We start from the raw sequence: 15,039 nt of genomic DNA, 5'->3' as shown, positions 1-15,039 counted from the left end.
CTGATGGCTCCCATGTCCCTCAAGCTCCCATTGATCTGGGTCCCTGCTGGTTTCCCTTCTGATCACCCCCTTAATGGATTCCCTTCCACCTCTAGACATGCACGTGCTTGTTGCTCGCTGCCTCACCCCTTCACATCTGCTGAGATGGCACCTTCTCAGGAAGGCCCTGCACATCTACTTCAAACCTCCCCTCCTTTCCTTCAGATCCCTCATCCTGTTCTGTTTGGATTTTTTCCATAGCATGTTTCCAACGCGTTACATAGAAAACATTTATTGCGTTTATTGCTTTCTATCTGCCTCCTTCCGCAAGGGTGAGGATTGGGCCTGTTTTTCTCATTGATGCATCCTAAGTACCTTGAACTGTGTTTGCCCTTACAGAAAGGAGTGAAAAATATTTGTTGAATGAATGCATAGATTCATAGGTCATCACAATGCCAGGCTCGTTGTTTCTGGGTTTTGTGTGGATTCAGCTGGAGGAGAGAAATCCTCTGGCCGCCAGGTCAGGGGCAGCTCCACAGAGAAGCTACGGAGGTTCAGTCTGTTAGGCTCTCTTTCCAGTCTTTATGTACCATGGTCGAACCCCTCCCCCCTGCCCACCATAGGTGCCACCCATCTTGTAACAGGCCATCAACCCATGGGGGAAGCTCTGTAACTCTGTGCCCCTGAGCCAGCTCCTGGCCACTGCCCACCTCTCCAACCCTCCCACTGTGTCCTCTGCAGCTGTCCCTCCATGGCCAGCAAACTCCCCCAGATCCTGTGCCTCTCCTGAGACGCTCTGTGTCCTTGGTCCCAGTTGCTGCTCCAAGACTGTCACTCTTCTGTTCTCCCGTTGAAACCCTTCTCCTTGTGTCGGATGATGCATTTTGGCCATCCCATTCTTGTGGCCTGCCTTCTCTAAGGTCTCAATCACACTCCTTTAGTCAACACTTGGTGCTTGGCTCATGACTTTCTCTGTTCCTCAAGCCCTGCTATCATCTCAGGTGACTCGAGCATCCTTGGGAAAGTGCATCAATCCCCGGGCATTTACCCCTTGACTCCGCATGTCAGCAACCTTTGCTTCCTTCCTAGCTCAGCCTGCATTTCCACTCCCAAGCCTTGAACTTGACACACCATCTGTGATGGCTCCACCGTCAAGACCACTCACTCATTTCTAAAATTGCAACCTCCCAACACTTCCCAGCTTCCGTTCTTTGTTTTTCTCCTTAGCACTTATCACCATCTCACGTGATGTAGATCTTGCTTATTTATCTTGTTGAACATGTCTCTTAACCCTCCAGGGTGCATTCCTGTGAGGGCCAGGATTTTGTTTGAGTTTGTTCCCTGCCATATCCACTGCCCAGAGAGTAGATGCGCAATAAGCGTTTGCTGAGTGGATGAAATACCACTCCGAGGGCTTTACATGGATGATTTCCAGCATCCCTCGGAGGTGGGTACTCTTAGTATCCCTATTTGATAAATGAAAATATCAAGGGTCAGAGAGGTGAGGCAACTTGCCCACGGACACAGAGCCAGTAAACAATAGGGTTAAGAGTAAACCCAAGCAGAAGGACCACAGAGCCATGTGCTTAAACCTGAGGCTACACTATCCTCACATTGACTTTCTCCCGAGCCTCGACAGACACCTCTGCCGGAGTGACCCCTGCAATCCCCTCTTCTCCCTTCGTTGCTGCTGCTTCATCGATCTCCCCTAGACTGTCTCTATCATCTCCTACCTGGTCCTTCAACCTCCACGCTGTTTCCCTTGTGGTCCTCTCTGTCACCACACACACACACACACACACACACACACACCCTCCATTTTCCCTGAGCTTAATGGCTTCTCATTGCTTTTGTCCAAAAGGGTAAGTCAAACATCTAGTGTGGCACTCAAGACTCTCTCCATTAGGTCTCCATCTCTCTCAGTGCTAACACCTGCCACCTCCTACTGGCTCGCCTTCCTCCAGACACACTGATCCTCTCACCATGCCCTGAACATGTCAGGTTCTTTGCGACCCTTTGCCTCCTCTGCTTTCAAAGCCTTGTTCATCATTCAAGGCTTAGATCCACCTCCTCCAGGAAGCCTTCCCCTTCTCTGACACTCCAGTCCATCAGACATGCTCTCCTTGGGGCTTTCATAGCCTTTGGGCCCTTATCTATCACACCCCACATCCTGCGGCGCTATAGCCACTCATCTGCTTTGGCTCTGTCTTCCCACGGGGCTGTGAGTTCTGGAAGAGCAGTGACTGTACCTCCTCCTTTGCCTTGTTCCCGCTCCCTGTACTATGCTCAGTTTGGAGGAGGGGCTTTGAATGGGGGCACCCACCAGGTTCTAGTGCTTTATATGCATCGCTAATACTCACACCTACCCCTAGTTTCCAGGTTCAGAGGGAGGTCCAGAACCCAGTATTACACAGCCAGAGAGTGGCCGGGCTGAATGGAAGCCAAGCAGGACTCCAACGCTTGTTCTTTCTGGTGCTCAGGATGCTGCCCAGTTCATGCTGAGCACAGCCGGGAAGGATGGCCAGGGCAGGGGCAGGGAGAAGAGAGTGCTGGGGCTCTGCTGGCTTCAGCCATCACAAGGGAGGTGGAGGTGGGAGGCGCTGTGTCAGGGCTCCTAGGGCCAAGAAGGCCCTCATGCCCCGTGTGGGGGGTTATTTGCTTTTCAGAAAGAGACTGGGAAGGCAGGAACTTGCCTGGGGGGTAGTAGTAGTTAGGGGCGCCTAGGTCCCAGTCTCTGGGGAACTGCCTGAGGTTAGAGTCCCTGGGATGGCCACTTCCAGAGTAATTGGCCACTCTGCTGGGCTCTGCCACTCACATTTTACATGATCCTGAGCAAGCTGCTTAACCTCCCTGTGCCTCAGCTTCCTCCAGTTCTGAGCTGGGAAGGTTCCATGGGCTCTGCCTAGTATCTGCCCTAGTAACCCCTGACCTGACTCTGGTCTTATTGCTGACATCCACCCTTGCCCCTCACATGCCCAGCACCACATTGTTGTCCCAGAAACAACATGTTCCTTCCAACTGCAAAGCCATTCTGGACGCATCTCACCCTCACGTTGGCCCGATCCCTCCCAGATCCTGCTCCACAGAGTTGGGGTCCCCCAGCTGTGTGGACACAGCCAGGCCTGGGCTAGATGAAGACTGCGAGACCACCGAGCAATTCTGGGCTTGCCACCTGCCGTCTTACCTGGGGTTAGGGGCCCTCATTCCTTTTCTCATCTCCAGCCCCTCTAGGAAGTCCATGCTCTCATAGCCTCTTTAGGAGTCTGTGCTCCAAGACACTCAACCACAGATGGCACCAACACCCTTGTCAAAGTGGGACCAACTCCGTGGGTTCCCTGGATCTGGTCTGATTGTTCTAACCTTCTAGAATTCTGGGGTTCTCGTATTCTGGTCTCCTTCCTCTTAGCCTCCCCACACAGGCCTATATCCAGCCAATGTGGGTAACAAACCCATAATTGTGAGGCCCATCCTCACCCCATTTACCCTGTGCTCCAGCCAGTCAAGACCTCTTGCTATGCCTCCAAACAGGGCTGCCTTCTGCTGCTCTTATCTCTTCTGGCGCTGTGGGCTTTGCCAGAAATGCTGTCTCCACTCCTCCCTCCTTGCCTATCCTTCAAGGCCGGCTTCAATGTCACCACCTCCATGGAGCCTTCTCAGGGTCCTGCATTGCATAGGACCACCCCCCTGCCACCAGCACAGTCAGCACCACTCATGTATCTGTCTCATCACCCACGTGCCCTGTGTCCATTTAACAGACCTATATGGAGGACCTGCTCTGTGCCAGACACTGTGCTAGGCTGGGCCACCGCAGTGGCCAAGATGTACAGGCCCCTGCCCTCAGGCCTTGTGTCCTATCCCCCACCCACCCCAACCAGGAGCAGTTAGCCCCCAGAACTCGAGGCAGGATATTCTGTCTCTCCCCAGTGTCTGGCCCGTAGCTGGTGCTCAACAATGAATGGATGGCATGTGTTGTATTGGTTGAATGAATGAATGAATGAATGAATTAGTTGCCAAATAAATAGAATGAAGTGTGTTATGTGGTGGACATAGGCCTTGGCTATGGGCTCATCTAAGGAATCTAACAATGGGAAAATTTATTTCAGCCCAGAGCCCATGAGATTCTATCCTGGAGATAGCTGTAGTGTCCTTTGTGAGGGGGTTGTGGGTTGGGGAATAGCCAAGGCACAGAATGCCCGGGCTTCTCCGTGCTTGCTGTCCTCATACTGCCTGAGAGACCTGGAGTCCAGCCAGTGGGGACGTCCTGGACAGTCAGTCCGGAAAGGAGGCTGGGCCCAAGCCACCCACGGTGTCTGGGGCTTCCAGCTAGAGACTGTGTCTGGGCCTGCTGAAGAAGGGAGAAATAGGCACATCCACATCTGAAAAGATAAATGAGGGCCATCTATCTGGGCTAAGCATCTGAAAAGGTTCTTGTTGGATCAGATCAAGGAGGGGGTGGCTTAGCTTACAAAGATGGAAATGGTGCCACACCTGTTCAATGGGGGTCCGGGAAGATTCCTGCTTTGGAGCCTCTGCCCACTGAGTGTCACTCAGAGATGCACCCCCACATCGCTGGGAAAATTGGTTTTATTTAGGAATATTCAGTTTACGCCCACCTTTCCAGGGGCACGTTTGCAAGGTGAGCTCACCCAGCCTAGCTTCCAGCATCCCTGTGGCTCCCTGAAAAGAACTAAGTACGTTCTCTATGTGGCTTTGTGACTTGTCCCTGTCTCCAGCACACCACTCCCTGTGTGCTGAGGGGCTCACCAGCTGGTGCTGGGCGCAGAGGAAGGGCCGTTTTGGAATCCAACCATTGCCCCTCTAGAGCTACTGTGTTGCTGGGGGGCTCCGAGGGAGTTGAAGAGTAATCCTGGTGCTGTGCCTTCCCGCAAAACCTCGAAGTGGTAAAATGACAGGCTAGGAAGTGAATTTCTGCCCCTGGAACCTGCCTTTCCTCTTCCTTCTCCAGTGCTCTCTCCTTGGGTGCTTCTTTGAAATTTAGTTTCACCCTCTGTATAGCAGGCAGGTAAAAATGTCATTTCTTTCTTAGGGTTATTGGGGGCCTGCAAGAGAGATACTGTCCTATAAAACGCTCGCCCCAGGTTCTGGTCCCGGTAGATGTTGGCTGTTGCTTTAATTCCCTTTTCTCCTTGGGTTTTCTCCTGGCCTCACTCTCCCATTCACTATGACTGCATCTGGGCCCCTGAGCTTTTGGCATTTCCCCATGGTGGCTCTGGCCACCGACAGCCCTCAGACCTGCCACCCAGCCATCCCAGGGCCCCCTGCCTAGGTGTTGGCTAAAGAATACATTCATTGCCTTCACTTCTGTCTGAGGTCCCAGAGTCGTTTGGGCCAATCTGTGTGACTGCTTCCCCACACACACTGCCTCCCCTCCACAGAGAGGCTTTGTGGGGTGGCAGAGGGCACTGGATGGGGAGTCAAAGACCTCCTTGCCTGAGGACCAGCTGCCACCAACTGCATGTGAGACCCAGACTGAGACCCTGCCATCACACATACGGCCTGGCCACACCTCTTAGAGCTGCGCAGAGCACAGCTGGTGGGGCATAAAGATTTCTGGGGTCTTAAGACCCTGGGGTAGGTGCCAAAGCTATACTTCCTCCTTGTTATGGTTCTTAGCACATGGAACAGCACCTAAAACAGTTTTCAAAAAACACCAGCTAACCCATATTGAGCAATGAGTAGATGCCAGGTGGTGTTCTAAGTGCTTTTCATGAATTAGTTCTGGTGATCCTCGGGACAATCCTACAAAGTAGGCACGGCTATTATCCCCATTTTGCAGAAGAGGAAGCTGAGGCCCAGTGTGGTTACATTTCTTGGTCAAGGTAATACACTCGTAAGTGGTGGAGCTGGTGGTGGGATTTGGGCTCCACCTTCAGAGATCGACCTCCTAACCACAAAGCTTCATCACCCCTCAATACTTATTTGCTGAATGAACATATGAATGGCCCGGAGAAGGTCCTTCCCACGGGGTCCCTCTGGGCTTTGGGTCCTGGCACTTTTATCTAACAACAAGAGGAGGTGAACCTGGAGAATTCATCCCACTCACCTCTCCAAATTGACAGCCCAGGGTCCAATGGCATGTTCCCAGCTGCTCTGAGCGACAACCCACATGGGGACTGAAGATGTATACCCATTCCTCATGCGCCCTGCCCAGTTTAAGGGGTCTGCGCGTCTGACTGCTTAGTCTCTTCTCAGAGGTGGCACTGTTTCCTGAGTGCCAGGGGGATCTTCACACTGAATCCCCATAAAGACCCTGTGAGGAAGATCATCCTCACTTTCCAGCAGAGTAAACCAAGACCTAGAGAGATGAAGAAAATCTCAGGGTCACACAATGAGTGGGTGGTGGGCCAGGATTTGAATCTAAGCATCTGGCCTCAGAGCCTAGGTTAACGGTGCCCCCCTGCTGCCTGCTCCTTTCCAGCCAGGTGTAGGTGTCCAGGCCAAGTCAGTGCATCTGCCAGCCAGTTGCTCTTGTGCAGGGCCTACGACCCCTCCACACTGAGGGGCAAACCCCCAGGGTCCACCTCTCCCTGACTAGCAAACCCCCAGGGTCCACCTCTCCCTGGCTCCTGCCCTCTGCGGTGCTTTCTAGGAGTGGGGAGGGAGGGGTAGGAGTGGGGAAAGGAGACGGCATCTTCCCCACATTTTGAAGGGGGATGGTAGATCAATACCTTGGCTCTCTCTCCTACCAAGTCGGCATGCTAGAGATAACTCCCACGTCGAAGGCATTTCAACAAGATGCCACTGGAGACCAGGCGAGGTGGCCCACATCTGTAATTCCAGCACTTTGGGAGGCTGAGGTGCGAGGATCACTTAAGATCAGGAGTTTGAGATCAGCCTGGTCGGCATGGTGAAACCCCGTCTCTACTAAAAACACAAAAATTAGCTCAGTGTGGCGTCAGTCACCTGTAGTCCCAGCTACTTGGGAGGCTGAGGCACAAGAATCGCTTGAACCTGGGAGGCGGAACTTACAGTGAGCCAAGATCAGCACCACTGCATTCCAGGCTGGGCAACAGAGTGAGACTCTGTCTCAAAAAACAAAAACAAAACTCGAACACAGGGGACACACAAAGAGGCCTCAAAATGGATCTCACGGGAGTCTTACTTCAGGAAAACCTCGGGCGAAGTTGGTAGTGTTCCTCTTCTTGGGATCAGCTGGTGCAGAGCCAGCTGAAGGCTAAGAAGGAAGGGGGAGACAGTTGGAGAGGCTGCATTTAGGATGCCGAGTTCCCCACTGCCAACCAGGTTTAAAGAATCAGGGTTTTAGGGTTGAGAGGTTCCCAACACTTTGCACAAGCTCTGCCATTGGGTCACAGGCACTGTGCTGAGAAAGTTATGTGGATGATCACATGGATCTCTCATATCCCTGTAAGTGCAATTTTTCTTTCTTTCTACAGGTGATCTGAGTGAACATAAGGGAAGTCAGCAAACCTGCCCAAGGTCATACAGCTGGGAAGGGATGGTCTGGGAACTGAACCACAGCAGTTTCACTCCAGTGCCTCTGCAGTTACCACTATGCCACAGCAAAATCCATGGTGACAGTAGCCCACATCCACTCTGAGAGTCCCAGGTAAAACATGAGGTTGTCAGCAACAGAGATTAACCAGCCAGGGACAAGGAAGCAGAGAGAGGAGGCCAGCTGCAGAGTCCTCTGGTCAGGCAACCTGGGCACCAGGAGCTCCTCGGGCTCTAGGAATCAGGCTCAAAGCCAGGCTCTGACTTGTAGCACTGGGTGACACAGGCCAGCTACATCACTTCCCTGACCTCAGTTTTCTGATCCACAAAAGGGCACAGAAATAGAGCTTGCTTTACTGCATCAGGATGATGAGAAAGGACTGTGTGTAAAGCGCCAGGCACAAATGTCTGGCTGACTGGAAAGATGAGCGGGTGGTTTTGCCCTGTGTGGGGGAAGGTGGGATGTGGGGGTAAAGCTAATCAAGACCCGACTTCCTGGTAGGCTTGTAAGGAATCTTTTAGATAGGAGGTATCTTAGAAAAGTCTTCAAGAATTCAAAGGAAAGGATTAAAAATGATGGAATTGTAAGGAGTGAAGAGGTTCTAGCCCTTGACTAGCTTACCCTTTCAAATCCACCACTGAGGCTGGGCAGGGTGGCTTATGTCTGCAATCGCAGCGCTTTGGGAAGCTGACATGGAAGGATTGCTTGAGGCCAGGAGTACAAGACCAGGCTGGGTAACATAGGGACACCATCTCTATATACATGCACAAAAATTAGCTAGGTGTCAAGGCACACCTGTAATCCCAGCTTCTTGGGAGGCTGAGGTGGGAGAATTGCCTGAGCCCAGAACTTCCATGTTACAGTGAGATATGATCACACCACTGTGCTCCAGCCTGTGTGACAGAGCAAGACTCTGTCCCCCCCCAAAAAAATCCACGACTGAGTCATAAGAGTGATACTAATGAGCCTTCATGCCTCATAGAAAGCAGTTTATAGTTAAAGCACTTTCACATTCATGAATTAAATAGAGCTCTATGAATAGGAGCAAAATAAGGATTATAATCCCATTTTAAGGATCAGGAGACAGAGGCTCAGAGGGGAAATAACACAAGAGAATTGGAGCTCCCAGGGAAGAGCTTCCTCTGTGAATAAGGGACTTGCTGCTTTGCTGTGCTGGGGCTGGAGAGTGTCAGAAGCCAATCCTGCTGGCCACCAGGCAATCATATCTGCCGGTCAGCCCTGAATGTCAGTGGTCAGAGAAACGGGCTAAGACCCTTGAAGGGACTCAATCCAAGATGACCTGTCCTTTTCCCCCTATTTCTTGTAAGTATTCTGATAAAGGCTGTGATGCTGCTCTTGAATAAGGCTGCCTGTGATCTTCGTGCTGTTGTACAGGCCTTCTGGGTTCTGTCCTCTGGGTGCATGGTAGGCTGCAGGTGCTGGCTTCCTTGAAGGCCTCATTGTGCCTCTGGCTTCAGCCAATGAAATGTGCAGAAGTGACATATGTCACTTCTGGGTGGGAGCTCTCAAAGCCACTGTGTGCTTGCCCATGTCATGTTCTCTACCACAGTGATCATAAAGGACTGTGCCCCCTAGGAGCCTCCATGAAGGCATGACCCACTTTGGACATGCAGCAGGAGCAGGAATTAAAACGTTGCTGATTTTTTGCTGCAGTGTAGACTAATCTAACTTGGTTAGTACAGCCATGAACGTTTGAGTCTCTGAGCAAAGGTGATGGTCCCAGGAACAGAATCCATGGTATCGGAAGGGAGTAAGAGGTGGAGGAAGGTGAGATTGGCCAGTGGGTCCACTAGACTATAAGCTCTAGGAAGGCAGAGATCTTCATATGTTTTGCCAATAATTGTATTCCCAGTGCCTTAGAAGAGAATCTGACAATCAGGAGGCCCTCATTCAATGGCGAATAAACTAATGAATGACCTGAGGTGAGGCAGGCAATGCAGAAGCAAAGATCTGACAGGCAATAGTGCAGGTTCTGGAAAGGACTCCATAGTCACTCATCCGGAAACAACAAGCATTAAACACTGATCATGAGCGCTCCCCATGTTCACGCAAGAATTTGACCAGAAAAAGCCCGCTCTCAGTAGATCCACTTAAAACAGGGACCAACATTCATAGGAAACGGTGAATGAAGAAAAGATTTCAGTTGGGATTTCATTTTGAAAAATGAGACTAAAAATATGAAAAAAAATTTTTATATTGGACCAAAATAAGATTATAGTTGCGACCATGTGCCAAAACTTTCAGTGCTCAAAGGACAAATTAAATATTGATTAGTTTAGGGGGGCATGATTTTTCTGAACAAAATTATATGTTAGCATGATACATTTTTTTTTAAATGTCGTATTTCACTGTCACGGCATAATGATTAACGTTTCTTATCATGAACTCATTGTTGTCAACATTCTCTTCTGTCATTCTCTGGCCTCACTGCCAGGTTCTTATTTATCTATGGCCTTGGGTAGGACTAGGAGTCCTCCAACTACCAGCATTGAACACTGGTCATGAGAGCTCCCCATGTTCACGCAAGAATTTGATTGGCCTCTTTGATTGGCCTCGTTAACTCCCGCAACTTTCACATGATGTGAGTTTCACTGTGCAATCCTTTGGCTTTGTATGGTCAGCTGCATACCCCACCTGACAACCACGGAGAAACTGATGGACATAGGTATTGTGTGAAGGTCAGGGATCAACACTGGTTCTGAGCAAGAACAGACATTCATTCAGGGACTACTTTTGTAAGCGGTCAGTCCATTCATGTTTTTCTGTTAGGATGACCTTTTAAGAAACCTACAGCCTCACATCTGTGGGGTCTCAGATAATAATTAAGCAGGCCCCTCCATGGGGTCTGAACAAGGAAGGGGGGATACCATGGCGAACTAGGTAAACCCATCCCCTGCCCTCCTGCCACTCCCTCAATGGCCCCATTCTAGGCTGTGTTGGAACCATCACTCCAGCTGCTTGCCCTGGCCCTGGGTCCTGTCTTCTGTGTCCGCAATGGCACCCATGGAAGGAACCTCTTGCAGAGAGTCCTGCGCCCAGCAGTTTGCTCCTCAGTGTGGTCGCAGGAATAGAGAGAAGAGCCTTGTGCTGAGACACCCTGGGGCCCTTGCCCTAGGAAGATTCACAATGCACGATCTAGCAAAGGGACCACTCCAGACCCCAGTAAGGATTCAAGAGGTGAGATTTCAGTTTCTCAAGCTTGTTGATTTGTCTTCCTGAGACCTTGATCTGACCACGGTGCTTCCCTGCTCTGGGACTCTTTACTGTCCTAACTAAGCCTGACTTATTCGCATCAAATTCAGCTCCGCCCCACAATCCCCCTTTGCAGCCTGCTCCCATATTTGTCTTCCACTCTGACTCTGTGTTCCAGACTAGAAGATGTGCTCTTCCTCAGACCTCTGTGAGCCTCAACTTCATACCCTTGTTTATGTTCTTCCCTCAACCCAGAGCCCCGTGACCCCATCTATGTATTTTGAAACCTACTCATCCTGCTGGGTCCTTTCAAACCCACCTCCTCCATGAAGCCTTTCCCCACTCCTTTATTCAGGAGTGATTGCTCGCTCCTCTGGGCCCCTAGGATCCAGTTTCACTCAGCTAAATCCTGCTGTAACAATCTCCATCCATGGAGCGGTCTTAAGTGCTCTTCTAGAGGGTGGTGCCGCCATCGGCTCTTGCTAGCTCTTTGAGCTCTCCAAGACTCAGTTTTATCATCTGTAAAGTAGAGATTAATAAAACCCTATGGGTAAGGCACCAGGTAAGGGAATGATGAAGGCAGGGAAGAAACTAAGTACTACTCTTTGTCCTGCTTTCCCCGACCCCTGCATCTAACTGTTCCTTCTCTGCTATCTTTGCAGGCTCATCCTTGGGGTGGGGACTCTAGGCTGTCAAGTGACCAGACACTAGAGACAAAAATTCTTCCAGGTTCAAGCTTGCCCTCCTCTGCTTTAGTGCATAAGCAGTTGACTCAACAAAGATGTGCCTCTGACCCAGCCCTTGCCTCTGTGCCTCAAATCCTAGAGCTCTTCCGTGAGTGCTATTTTGCATAAGCTTGGGTAATTGATGACCATTGGTCTCCCCACTCGAGACTGCAAGCTTCTTGAGGACAGAGATCCAACACCCCGCCCAGAGCCTGGCATGAAGTGGGCACCCCGTGATCCAATGGTTTTCATTCCTTTCCCTATTTTCACCCTCTTTTATCTGTTCATTCAAACTGACACTGATCAACCAAGACCTTCTGCCCCTCCCAGCCCTGCCTGCACTCACACCCCTGGTCATGTGGGAAACACTTCCCTGCTCCTCTCTATCCATCTGTGTAGCTATATCCATCCATTGCTTCCTCCAAATTCCCACTCTAGCGTGACCTCCTTCAGGAAGCCTGCCTAGCCCCACATAGAACACCCCTGATCCCAATCCCCTCTCCCTAAGGAATCCAGGAACCCAGAGGGTTTCATGGGATGAGAAGACTTGTGCACCCCTAGAGACCTAGAGTCATACTCAGTCCAGTGACCCCACTGGGCTTTTCCCAGTCCCCCTAGAGGTGTCTGTCAGCTTCCTGTTTAAGTCACCTTCTTCTTGGCCTAGCTCAAGCCCCTTCCAGGCTGACCGGAGTGAAGGTGCCTGTGAGACCACGACAAACCTGTGTCCGCACAGCCTAGTCATTGGTTACTCAACGTCGTGTTGTAGAGAGAACCATCTGGGGTACCAAGAGAAACCCAGGTATTCTGCAGAGGGGACAACTGGTGCCCGAAAAGGAGCCCAGGCCAGCAGCCTGGAGGAGTGCTGCCCCTGAGCTCCTTGGTACCTCTTCCACTGCCCTCCTCTCCTTGGGCTGTCCCTTGTCCCTGTGGAGCTGGCCTCTCACAAGCCATAACCAGCATTTGCATCAATTGTCTGGTAACAAGAAGCCAGCCATCCAGTGAAGGTGCTGGCTCAGAGCAGAGCCTGGAGCAAAGCCGCAATGAGTGAGACAGAGGAAGCACAAAGGGGCTTCTTCCCTCCGGGCCCAGGAGCCGCCAGGTGATTGGGGGCAGTGGGGATGGCTGAGTGGGTGTCCTTGCCCTTTGGAACAGAACACCAGTGTCATCACCCTGGGTGAGGCTCCCTGTCTTCTACTTCCTCCCCTGGTCAGGACAGCTTTACTAACACTCAATGGCCAATGGCCAGAGCACCTTCTGAGAGCTGTGTCTGGCCTAGATCTGGAGCTGGTCTTCACCCCATTTTCTGTGAGATCACAGATCCCTGAATTTCCGAATCCCTGAAGCCAGGGCTGGGGAGGCTGTTCAGAGCCATTTCCAGGCCAGGAGCCTTGGCCCATCTCAGGCCAGCAAGGCAGTGGCATCTACAGGCCACCCACCCGGGCACGGTGACCACCAGCCCTGCTCCATCACCTGGACAGGGCTAGACTGGAAACAACCAAAGCACTATCCCTGGGGACGGATGCCAGCCAAGGCTGGTGATGAGGGCCCCGCAGCCACACATCAGGCCCCAGGGATCCTGCCCAGCAACCTCTGGGTCAAATTCAACTCACAATCCTCTGCATGTACACAAACATGTGCACATGGGCAAATGCATGTGCCTGCACTATGAAATCCTTGCACAGCAGCAAACACAGGGTGTTCTCCCACATGCACCCACAGACATATAAACACATTTATATACACACACGACAGACCCACGTACAAACTCATGTAGTTCACTCAATACATGTCACTACCGTCCAGGGAATCCCCTTACACACACATACCCTCACATGCCTCTCAAGAGCATATGCCTGTATGCATCACACGCACACACATGTACATGTGCTCAGCCCCCACCAGCCAACCCAGCTGACCACAGAGCCTTGTGCCCTCATGGCCTCTTCCCAGGAGCAGGAGGACTGGAGTTCATCTAGAACCTTTTGAGCCTTGTCCAGTCCTCATGACCTGGCTGGGTTTAGACAGGTGAACCTAGGGAATGGGCTGCACCTCAGCAGAGGACAAGAAGAGCACTCTACTTCCTAAGTCTAAAAAAAAAAAAGAAGGAAGGAGGAAAGGAAGGACAGGAGGGAAGGAGGAAAGAAAAAGAAACAGAGAGAGAAAGAAAGAGGGAAAGGAAAAAGAAAGAAAGAGAGAGGGAAAAAGAAAAAGAAAAAGCAAAAGAAGGAATGGGGGAGCAGTGGTAGAGGCAGGATGGTGTGGTGACTGCTGCTCTTCAGAAGGGAGGAGGGAACGGGTCTGGCCCCGCCCCCCAGGCCTCCTGCTGCTGCTGCGGTGCAGTGCAGGGGGTGCATGGGGTGGAACTGTTGGGGCTGCCGCAGATGTTATTATGGTGGGACTTCCAGCGGAGGCTTGACGCGTTAGCAGACGCCACACTGCGCCCGCTGCTGAGTTCCTCTCCCCTCGCCGCCTCCCTCTGCCTGAGGACCTTTTCTCCTTCTGGAGCCCCCTTACCTTGCAGGAGCGCAGGGACGCAGGGCTCAGAAAAGGGTGTGCGCTTTGCCAGCAGCTCTGGGGATGGTCACAAGCCACCGGGCATCCAGAGGGCAGCAGGCATGAGCCCAGCCGCTGAGGGTGGGCACCCTGCAGAGCTCCTGACTGCCCCAGAGCTCTGGAGGACAGACAGGGATGATGGGGGACTGACCAGGAGGTGGTAGAAACAGGTGGCAGGGATGGAAGGTTGAGAGAGGGAGGAAGGAGGCAGAGACAGAGAAGAGAGAGACAGAGACACAGAGAGAAGGAGATGCAGAGAGTCACACAGTAAAAAGAGAAATGAGAAACGGACACGGAGAGCAAAGGAGAAAGAGAAGAGGGAGCAGGAGAGCAGGACGAATGGGGAGGGAGGGAAACAGAGGGGAGAGAGAGAGAGAGAGAGAGAAAGAGAGAGAGAGCGCGCTCGCTGGACCTGCAGCAACATGTGGTCGTGTTTCCTTACTTATGCTGAAGCATCCTGGGCCCCTCCCGTGGTGCCTGCAGACAGTGTACACACCCTGACACACATGCCCACAAACACACAAACTCACCACACACACACACACACACACACACACACTCATGCTTGCCCAGGGCATCCCCCTGCCCGGCCTCTCCTCCTCACTCCAGCGGGGCCAGCCCTTACCTTACCCCAGGAGCAACACGTGTCTGCACACTCCCTCTCTCCCTCTCCACCGCCTCGGTGGCTGCTTCTGCACCCAGCACTGCTGGAGGTGGGGCCTGGGGCTGGGCTCCAGTGCCCAAGCCCAGCGCCTGCTGCCCTGGCAGCCTGCTTGATCAATGCCCACATTGCGATAGCTGTTTAGGTGGCCTGCAGGAAGCAAAGCCATTTGTTTTGTCAGCGCGTAACCATGACAATCACCCCTTGCGCACACACCGCTGGTGCTGCTTCCCCACCCCTCGCCCTGCCCTCCCCCTTTCTCCGGAGCACTGGAGAAAGCTGGAGGCCACTTAACCGCCTCAGCTAATTCCTGCTGGGGCTGAAGAAAGGGGCCTGGCCAGTGATAACAGTCCTTCGGGCAGCTCCTCCCTGGGGAGAGGGCTGCCTCCAGGGTACCCCAGCACTGCAGAGCCTGACTGGGCCAGGGGTACCTT

At 52.2% G+C, this 15,039-nt stretch overlaps 1 protein-coding gene across 3 annotated transcripts in view; it reads right to left on the bottom strand.

The window, feature by feature from the left end:
* VWA5B1 (von Willebrand factor A domain containing 5B1) overlaps nt 1-14,784 on the bottom strand; it is a 67,052-nt gene extending 52,268 nt beyond the window's left edge. Inside the window, exon 1 of one of the 3 annotated variants that reach the window (XM_035307999.3) lies at nt 14,570-14,784. Coding sequence is in view for 1 of the 3 variants with exons in the window: in XM_078330621.1 (XP_078186747.1) it covers nt 14,575-14,734 (160 nt within the window). In the remaining 2 variants the exon portion in view is untranslated. Of the gene's footprint in view, nt 1-3,163; nt 3,294-14,569 lie in introns of those variants that run through there. The other 2 variants (XM_078330621.1, XM_035307997.3) reach the window with 2 other exon arrangements.
* Between the last annotated feature and the right edge of the window lie 255 nt (nt 14,785-15,039).

This window comes from Callithrix jacchus, chromosome 7, assembly GCF_049354715.1.
Source record: "Callithrix jacchus isolate 240 chromosome 7, calJac240_pri, whole genome shotgun sequence".
In the NCBI taxonomy this organism is placed as follows: Eukaryota; Metazoa; Chordata; class Mammalia; order Primates; family Cebidae; genus Callithrix; species Callithrix jacchus.
The sequence above is the reverse complement of the archived record's forward strand: the minus strand, read 5'-3'. Positions and strand labels throughout refer to the sequence as shown.